General features: G+C 39.0%; 1 protein-coding gene across 6 annotated transcripts in view; it reads right to left on the bottom strand.

Annotated features, from left to right (window-relative positions):
- Positions 1-2,202: 2,202 nt before the first annotated feature.
- Positions 2,203-10,098, bottom strand: part of LOC141803549 (receptor-type tyrosine-protein phosphatase U-like) — a 348,868-nt gene continuing 340,972 nt past the window's right edge. For all 6 annotated transcript variants that reach the window (XM_074687661.1, XM_074687662.1, XM_074687657.1 and 3 more), the window contains one exon: positions 2,203-3,262. In XM_074687661.1, the coding sequence (XP_074543762.1) occupies positions 3,200-3,262 (63 nt within the window). In that variant the 3' untranslated portion in view covers positions 2,203-3,199. The remainder of the gene's footprint in view (positions 3,263-10,098) is intronic.

Genomic DNA, 10,098 nt, shown 5'->3' with positions numbered 1-10,098 from the left:
AGGATCTAGATAATGGACGGATGGATGGATGGATACATGTTTCTGTGGCAGTGTTGTGTTGTTTTTGTTGCCTCTTGTGTCTTCTTGTCAGTATTTACAGTCTGCTGTAGTTTTGGTTCTTTATGATGGCTCAGTTTTGGATGTTGTTGCCATTAAGTTTTTGCTCGTGGTAACTGTGTCCCTCTTCATTGAGTCTCTTTATGGAAAGTAAAGTTTCTTAACAGTGATTGTATATCTAAATGTATTTGGCTTTGTGTGTTGCTTTCCTTTGTATCTCTTTGTTGAGCCATTATGGGTCCTTTGAATCACTTTACAGCCTTTTTGTTTACTTTTTTCCCCAGGCTTTATTTTTTCAGTTATCTGTCAAGAATTTAAGCTGTAACATTTTATCCCCCCCCCCCCCCCCCCCACACACACACACACACACACACACAGTTTTCTTCTTTATGCTGTCTTCTTTCTTATTTTGGCATTTGTCTGTCTTTGGGATTTAAGCTTTCATAAAGACAATAGACTTTATCAATCCCCTTGGAGGAAATTCTGCATTTACACTCCGAATCATGCCATATATACACACACTCAAAAGAAAGCCTTGCTGAAGGGCACCAGACAGTGCTCAGGAAGGTAAGGCAACACCACCCCAGTTATCAACCCAACTCTCAATCTTGGTCCACGCCTTAGCTTGCCTACCCTCTGATCACCACACCAAGTCCCTATGGACTGAGCCACTGCTGCCCCCATAAAAGGGGGTATTGCGTTTTTTTGATCTTTGTCTTGCCTCTCTGGTCCCTGTTTGTCCATAGTTTAGTATCTTTACATGACTTTAAGAACAGCAAAAAAAAAACAAAAAAAACCCACCTTGTTTTTTTCACACTGGTGTTTTATAAAGCACATATTCTGACCTTCATTCTTCATCACAGTTGCTCTCTTTAACCCTCTCAAGGCAGACGTTGCAGATTTGGAACAGCTAATTGTTATTTACCTTTTTATTCCACATCTACATTTTATGAGCCTTTTTTCTCAGAAGTACCACTGCAGAACTTAGGCTTTGTTCACACTACGCCAAAAACGGTCAAATCCGATAACATTTAGTTGCGTTTTGGCCTTGCATTTGGATGAGACCACGTTGTGTTTTGTCCAGAAACAGAAACTTTTGAAAACGCTCTCTGTAGTGGAGAGTTTTCAAAACGCTCCTCCATCCAGCCTTGTGTAAACACAGAGCAGAGCGTTTCAGGGTGAAACGCTGACGTCACTGCATGCACACTCACAGCATCTGGTGATGGTTGGGCGCGCAGCCACAACTTCCAGTTAAGCCATTCGGGTCCAGTTGGTGGCAGTGACGCGCCTCAAGGTTGGATTGCCAACGATCTCACAAAATAAAATGACAGAAAAAGAAAGAACACCTACAACAGTGATGGCTGATTTTCGAGTAGCATATATACACACATATATCCACATCGCCAACTACTGGCCTGGCATGGCCATTACATCGTTGTGACTTGTCTTCTTGGAGTTGTATGAATGCGAATGGTTTTCATGCCTCATGTAAATGCAGGTGGCTTTTGGAAATACAAAGGCAGAATCCTAGCGGGGGGTGTCCGTGTAAACATGGCCTTAGTTGTGCGTTAGCAACAAACAGTTTCCCACTATCCCACCAATTGGCAGAGCTGTGTCACTTTTACCATGGCTGCCTCCTTGGTTTCACCGAAACAGATTTTCAAGGCATTAATTTCATGTAAATTTCACAACCAACCTCTATTAATTTGAAACCAAAACAACACAAGATGAATCCTGAATATATATAGATACAGTACAGGCCAATTAGTAGATTTGATCTCCTCTGGATTTTTCCCTTGGGGTAGCTTTACTACAATTTAGCAACATCCCAGAATGCATTGCATTTGAAGGTCTCTCTCAAAAAAAGTCAAAGTTGTGTATAACTACTCCGTATGATATTTTTCCCAAAACATCTGATTTTTTCTGTTACTTAAACTTAGTTTAAGCCTGAAAGGGTTAAGGCTCCCCATTTAATTTTCTTTACCTACAAATGCTGTGATATTGTGTTATAAATTGTGCAGAACATTGTTTATTTTAATATTATTGTTTATATATTTAACTTGTCTTGTCTTGATGTTGACCCCCCTCTGTCTCTGCCCCTGTGGGTAAGAAGTGATCAATAAACTGCACCACACAGCTTGGCTGTTAGGCAACAACATATTTTATTTCTTGTCTTGTTTTATACACTATTTAGAAAATAAAACACATTGAATAAATACAAATTTAGAAAGCAACAGATTTTTCGCCGTATTCTCACAGCAACACGTGGTTATTCTTACAGATCTCTCAGGACTAGCGGAGGGATTCGCGTCACAGAATCCACCCTGAAGCAGACTTGGGCCACACACTGCGATGAAACACTTAAGACTGGGCATGCAGATGCTGAAGTGGTCCCCATTTACAGACACAGAGAGAATGGATTGGCACATTAATAAGACGTTGAGAACATCTAGAAACATCTGCAGGGAGGGAGAAAAAAAACATCTATATACACGCAAAATAAATAAAGAGAAATTAGGTCCAAGACAACTTTACTGTACAGATCTGTCCATCAGACGTCTTTTCTGTTACCCTCAGCACAGCTTCACTCATCAGCCTCACCCATGAGAGAGGTCAATATAGTACAGTACAACATGGGATGTTCACCAACAGCAGATTGCACCATTTACAGTGTTACAAACAAACACAAAGATCAGCCTGCGGTCAGAGTCCACTCTTATTCCCTCTCAGTGTTTGTTCATATAAGGCAGGACACAGCTGAACTCGTGGATCCCGTCATCCAGGTGTCCAACAGGAAGTCCGGCTGCCTTGACAGTGGCTTGGATACAAAATGAGCTCCAGTCCTGTTGGGTGTCCTCTGGTTCGGCAGATGAAGAGTGGCACGAAGGAGTACAGGGTGGGTCAGAGCGCCGAGGAAAAGCAAAAAAAAAAAGGAAAAGAAAAAGTTTCGGTAGTATGTTACAAGTTGTCCGGCGAGCTTTCTCACTCAATCTTAACGGCAGACAGCGTTTCATCCAGGCATGGCGAAGAAGACGACCAGAGCTGTGTACATCGGCTAGGGAGGCAGGAGCAGAGATCCTGGATGGAGGATCCAGGATCCAGGCCTTATCCTCAGTGAGGGACGAGGAGTGAGGGATTGGTGCTATCTCACCTCCAGGCAGTCCAGGTACTCCTGGGCCAGGTCGTAGCAGAACCGGTACTGCTCCTGGAACAAGGACAGGACGACACAAAGATTACTTTACAGCTCAACAGACGCTCTTTGAAAAAAACTACAGAAATTGAAATCACAGCAAGTGTTCACGTCTCACTTCTTAAAATATAATTAGACTTTGATGAGCCACATTCACCTGAATAGTCCAGATGAATATCTCATTCCAAGATATTACAACACAAATGATGCTTCAATTGCTTTTAAAGAATAAAATAATCTGCCACTGAGGTAAAAATAAAAATGTTGTAGAGTTAATGAAATATGAATTGTGTCTTTATAAAAGGAATTTCAACAAGAAAAGATTTTTTTACCCAATAACCAAAGTTTTTTTTTTTAGCAATTCAGGCATATTTTTTATCAATTTATATCTTCAAATTAGACATCTTTCTCTAGCCTGTGAATGTGGCGTATATTAAGTCTAATAAGACAATTATTTTATGGAAATGAGACATAAATACTTGCTTGAATTTTATTTTTTGCAGTGTGTATTCAAATCTCCAGAGGACAGCAAAAGGAAATAATACTTTAACTTAATGATTGATATACTTTATTTCCTTTAGTCATCATGAGGTAAAGTTTCCCCTTGGTTTACTAAACTGCAAACATTGTTTTTCCCCACCCAAGTTAGTTTTTAGGCATTAATGCCTTTAATTAAAGAGGAGGACAGTGGATACAGCAAGGAACAGGGTGAGAGTGGAGAGTGACTCGCCACAGATTGGATTCTGACATGGACCACCCATAGACTACATAAAATATGGAAGTAGTCTTTGCAGAGTCATCCATCTGTTCTTAATGCAGAGAAATGAAGCCAGTCGTTGCAGGGGCCGTATTGAATATGACATCAGCTTTGAGTTTCCTTTTTAACAGCTACAGGATGCCCGTCAGTCAGGTGAGCTGAGCTGTGTCTCTGATTGGACAAACTTGTGATCTTTATTTTCTAAACCTCTGAGTTAGAAACAAAAAATCACCCCAATACAGCACATGTGTACCGATAGTGAAATCAGCATTTCAGACCCAAGATATTTTTTTCTGAGCCAGGCTGTAAATGTGTTTTTTTATGCCACAAAAGTCTGTTTCTTTAAGGTTGGTGTGTACATGGTTTCTAGTCTTACTGCAGCCAGCCTCATTCGGATTCTGGAAGAACAGCAACTTTTAGCACTTCAACATAGGCGTCATTTTTCTAAACCGGACGTTGCCCCTTGGGACCACCCCGTAGATAGAGATAAGTAGATATTTCACACCCCTTTGAGCTGCATGCCTAAGTAGAGGCTAATCAAGTGAGGACAAAGTGTCAGGGCATTTTGTGTGCAGTGGTAGAGGGCATATAAAACTAAAACAAGGATGCCTGCACATTATGCTACATACCGTTGCACACTATCCCATATGGTTGAAATTTTCTGTATTAATAGCATGTTTTGATGTTGACAATAAAGCAAAGTCTATTGAGAAATGAGCAAGTTATGATTTATTTTCAATGTACATGCATTGACTTTGATGGGATCGTTGCCCCCACCAAGATGGCCACCACTGAGACATGCTGCTTAGTCCTTTCCAGTCTTCTGTATGTATCTATGAACCTCATAGGGCACAACCATAGACTATAAAAAAAAATGGACGTCCCCTTGCTTGGCTCAAAGTGAGGTTTCCACAAAAACTGCTCCCCCTGGTGACTGGCTGCAGTATAGGTTAAAAAATCTGGCTTTCCAGTCATTCCAGATGGGCTGTGGTCAAACTTTAAAAAAATATCACACCTCGTAGAAATTTTTCTCACGTCCAATTGTTGTGGTGATTTGAAAATATTATTTGACTGTCTTGTATCCAAGTCCTCTTTTTTTCGGAAAAGTTTTGTTTTCATTAGTTATACAAGGTTAAAAACAAGGCTCGTGTATTTCTTTCGGGGATTGTAAAATATGTCAAGAGGTAGAGTCAAGAAGTGATTAGACTCTCGAAATAAAAAACAAAAAAAAACTTTTTTTGTCACCCAGCTCCATTCAGATTCTCCCAGAATCCCTCATCGTCTCTACTGCGCAGACTCTGGCTCCAAACTGCACCAATGGTGGCGCCTGAGACGGCGGTATTTTGGCTTCAAAACCGTACGATGATAAATGGTGGAACCACGTTGTCAACTCTATACAGTCTATGGGCACAACCTAAACTGTTGGGCCATCTGCACCCTATTTGTTCATTTTTTTTAAGCTAGTCAGTGTGAAAAACCACAACAGCAAAGAAACAGAGAAAAAAACAGCTCCTGCTTGTTGAACAGATAAGTCTACGTTGTTTTTGTAGCTGCTAAATTTGACAGAAAGACTCTGATGTGGAGAAAAATGATCAAACAAGTCTTTGAGATGTGTTGTACTTTTTACACTTGTTTTTATGCACACACCTGATAATAACCAGTTATATAAAGTCTTGCAATCCCCATACTCAGTGTGTTATAGAGTGAAATAACTCTTTTTGCCCCCATGTGAGGACACCAAATACTCAGAGAAGGTAAAAGTGCTTACTAAACAAAGGCTTATTATCAAATCAAGTCTTCCTTTAGTCAACAAACTCCTTCTGCTGACTGAAACCAAGATTAAATAATCCTGCTAACACAAGCTGTTCTGCAGACTCCACTATCTGAAACGTAAAGCCTTTTAATACCACGATGGATGGACTCTCAAATCTGCTTCACAGACAAACCGACCAAAAGTATCAAAGTTTGATGGGAAACCAGATGGAAAGACATGATCTTAAATTATTCATTGCTGTACACCTTTACCGTCAGTGCGTTTCAGCTCTCGCTCAGATATAGAGTCAGTTAAATGAACACGGCCTCAACCGAGATAAGTGACACAAGGTCACTGAAGTTTCCCCTGAAACTTATATGAACTCTCTTCAGTGGAAAAGTATTTTCTCTTTCTGTTAGATTCATGAACTCTTTACCATCTCTCAAGATACTCTTCTGCAAGAATCTGAGACTGATGTAACTCCTTTATTCTTTACCATTCACGCCCCTATGCCCTGTGATCTAAAGCATGTATTCTGATTCACTATTACCAGGTTGTTTTTAATTATTTCTCCTTACCATTTGTCTATTATTGTTTTCCTTTTGTGTGGTGATCATGTTTGTGGGGATAAAAATGCTCCTCCTATGATAGCTTCAGAGAAAATAATATCTGATTATGTATTTATTTATTTATTTTAGTCTATACTCATATATATTTATGTTTCCTGTTGATGTTTTTTCAGCAGTGTTTTATTTTGATCTTTTTTCTGTTTCACAAATCTCTTTTATTGCATCAGGGGCTTTTATTTTCATGTTTTTGATGAGCTTCAAAGTCTGGTGGTTGGATGATGTAATGTAATAGACTTTTTCTCTTGGAGAGTGTTTTTATGTGCTGATCATTTATCTAATCAGCCTAAAAAAAGACTCCCGAGATGAAAAAAAAACACGATTACTATTATTGTTTTGGACTGTTTCTTGGGTACTTTGTTTGAGCTGATAATCAGTTGTAGGTTTGTATATATTTTTTTCATAGTTTGTCTCCTGGCTTAAGTTAAATAAACAGGTAACACATTTTTTTTTTTTTTTTTAAGAGGGGGTGTTGTATTTTTTTTAGTCTCTATACTGTCCTCCTTGTGCCCCTGTAGCAGCTTTAAATGATTTACAGCTTGAAAAAGTCACTTTATTTCTCTCACTGTCGTTTTAGAAAACCCTTATTTCAGCCTCTGAAACACTTCGCTCAAGCTGCTGTCTCTTTAAGGCTCCCTGCTCCACAAACCCCCTTGCCTCTGACTGGCCAGACCCTGGGAAGATCTTGGTGGTTGAGACTCCCCCCTCCCATTGTGTCATGAACCAGTCAGGAATTCCTCATCTGTTGACCTCACATTTCAGCAAGTCTTGTGAAGATTTCACGAAGACATCACTTTTTTTTCCTTTTGCTTAGAGCAGACTATTCTGATTAGACTATACACAGATTCAGGGATTTATTTCAACTTTTTTTTATCGAAATCCACCACAAAAATGTTCTAAATCATTTTTTTTTTATGGTATACTTTTTGTATCACATTGCTAATTTGGGCAGTTTTGGCAACTTTTTGGTAAAGTTTTTAGTAAAAGTGCATTCTTTCAGTGGAGAGAATACTTCTTTTTAAAATGAGTAACAATTTAGATGTTCTTTTTACCACAACTTCTTGAAAATGAGATTTTCCTGAATCTAAGTGTTTGGATGATTTCGTGAGAGCAGCCACTTTGTAAAAGGCAAATTATGACTTCAGCTGCCTGTAGTGGAATGATAATCCTCAAGGAGGTAGAATGCCTTTTTTTCAATCAGGAAACTTTTATCATATTGATGAGATAGAGGTCTTTGGAACTCATTTATCAAATGAGATTTTTTTTCTGCAATAAAGGGTTGAATATGAAGAGATATATGAGATTTGGGTCAATGCAGAAGTAGAAAAGTGTTGTGGCAGCATTTTTTAATTGGTGACTCAGATGCATTGCTTATCTTCATGAAGTCTGCTGTTTGTAGGGGTGATAGGAAAAAAATGATGTATGAGGATTTTTTGTTCGACAGTATCAAATTCTGGATTCTTTGTCAATTTTTTTTTTTTTTTTCAAGTTCAAATTCTTTATTTCCATATTTGTTTATAAACTGGATTGGACTAAAGTTACCACTTTTCTCCAGCAGAGGGTAAAATGTTTCTCTCTGACTCATGTGATGTGCATTTAATGCAAGCAGCAACCTCTGGTCTGAGAATATGAGACAATGCTTAAGTACTGAAGTCTGATGTTTCTTTAGTGTCCGCTGGAAGCTGGCTCTGGAAGTACGAGAAGTCACATACATACTGAGCTAAAAAAAAAAAAGCTGTTTTCAAAGCATAAATTTACCTATTTACAGCCTGGTTCAAAAACTCTGCAGTTCAGAGGGTATCAAGATTGTAAGCTTGCCCAATCAGAGGCGCAGCTCAGGTCACATGACAGACAAGTGCCCTATAGCGAGTAAAGTTGGGGAGACTATGTCCATGTTTTATTCAGTCTATGATTTTATGTGAAAATATGTCTCCTGATAGTCTGTTGAGACTAACATCATTATGTCACTTTTTCACATGGTCTGTTGTTAAAAAAAGCAAACTAAAAAGTGCAAAAATTGTAAATATACAAGAATCGCAATTTAAATCGAATCTGAATCAGGAAATGGAATGTTTTAGCTTATAAATCTGACAACAACCCATCTTCTTAACCCTGAAGTTGGTGTTGTCTACTCTGAAGTTCTATTATGAAACAAAGCCAGGCTGCCTGTCTCCGAGTGCTACTGTTCTTTATGTTTAGCTAAGCTAACTACCCCCCCTTCTTGGGGCAGCTTAAGAGTATCTTAAACTAGGCCTGATAATTAGCTGGAAATTATAAAAGCAGTATCAACATATTGATCTTTTCATCTAACAGTCAGCACGGATGTCAATGAGCGTGTTGTTGAACTAATCCTCTGAAGATTTACATCTTAATCAGGAGCTGGAGGGCTCAGGCCGACTGCCACAGACCGAGTATGGAAGTCACGGAGCGTTAAAGGAGAATGAAATGTCTGTTTAGGTGTATTCATGGTTCTGTTTATTGTAGCAGCAACATGGAATATCTCCAGCCTCATCCTTTAAACCTTTAATTGACTTGTTTTTAATCACTCATCCGTATGCACAGGATGAAAACAGATCCCCGGCTCCTTTGAAACACTGTTCATGCTTGTCCTCAGAAATTAGCGTCAGTCTGTAGAGATGTAAGCGAGCCCATAAAAAGTGGGAGACAAAAAGGGTCAGAGCCCTTCACTGGAGCTATTCACAAACTAACAAAAAGAAGGCTGTTAGGATTCAATCGGGTTGTTGTGAAGCCTGATCTGCTTACTCAGGAGCGTTTATATCTTCAGGTTACTGTGGGCGGAGAGACAACACAGATTTTCCTCCGGGGCTGACGAGTGCCACATCAAAGGAAAGGATCTTTGAATCAACACCAAAACTGTGATGAGCTACAGATTTAAACATTAGGTTAAGTTTTTAAAACCTTTTTTGAATTAGAATACAAAAATAACAAACTGAATGCAAGACGGGTGAATGTATCACCACTTGGTTTGAAAATGTCTGCAGGTTGTCACAGCAAACTTTTTGGCTATTTCCCCTGCACTGTTTTCACGTTAAAGTTTGAAAAGTAAGACATAAGCATATCTAGCCTGACTTGACAATTGTGTCAAAACTATTCAAATACCTTTCAAAAAGAAACTCTTAAGAGTTTGCAGAATATCACTTTTATTTGTCAGTCTTGCTTTACAAACATTTCCATTCCAGTTTTTGCTCTAATTTTCTGAAAATTGCAGCAAAATGCATCTGCTTCTCTTTTCTTTTGCTTTCTGTAGCCAGTCAAAAGATGGCTCCGACTGCTTTTCAAACCTGTTTGTGCCATCAATCACACGACAGCTACAGTTCTACAGATTCATTTAGCAGACCTTTTTTCCAAAGCGACGTACAACACAAGCAAGAATTTAGACAAAATAAACCTAGTTAGTGCGACAGCTGCAGGTGCTGCCATTAAGTGCAGGATTTTTATTATTATTTTTTTATTAATGTAAAATAACCTAACTAACAAACCACATGTAATTGCTGCAACAATATATTTCAACCTTCAACAACATTCAGTGATAATGCTGAAAAATCAATAAGACCTGAGTCTTAGACCTGCTGACTCATTCTAGGACAAAGGGAGGAGAAGGGTCAGCTTAAGTGCGAAAGTGTTCTCTGAACAGATGAGTCTTCAGACATGCCTTAAAGTGATACTCCGGGATGGAACAAGTTGGGTCCTATCA

The sequence above is a fragment of the Halichoeres trimaculatus genome, unplaced genomic scaffold, assembly GCF_033239565.1.
Source record: "Halichoeres trimaculatus isolate MK-OKI-2021-1 unplaced genomic scaffold, fHalTri1.1 fHalTri1_scaffold_14, whole genome shotgun sequence".
In the NCBI taxonomy this organism is placed as follows: Eukaryota; Metazoa; Chordata; class Actinopteri; order Labriformes; family Labridae; genus Halichoeres; species Halichoeres trimaculatus.
Note: the sequence above shows the minus strand (reverse complement) of the source record. Positions and strands in the feature narration are given on the sequence as shown.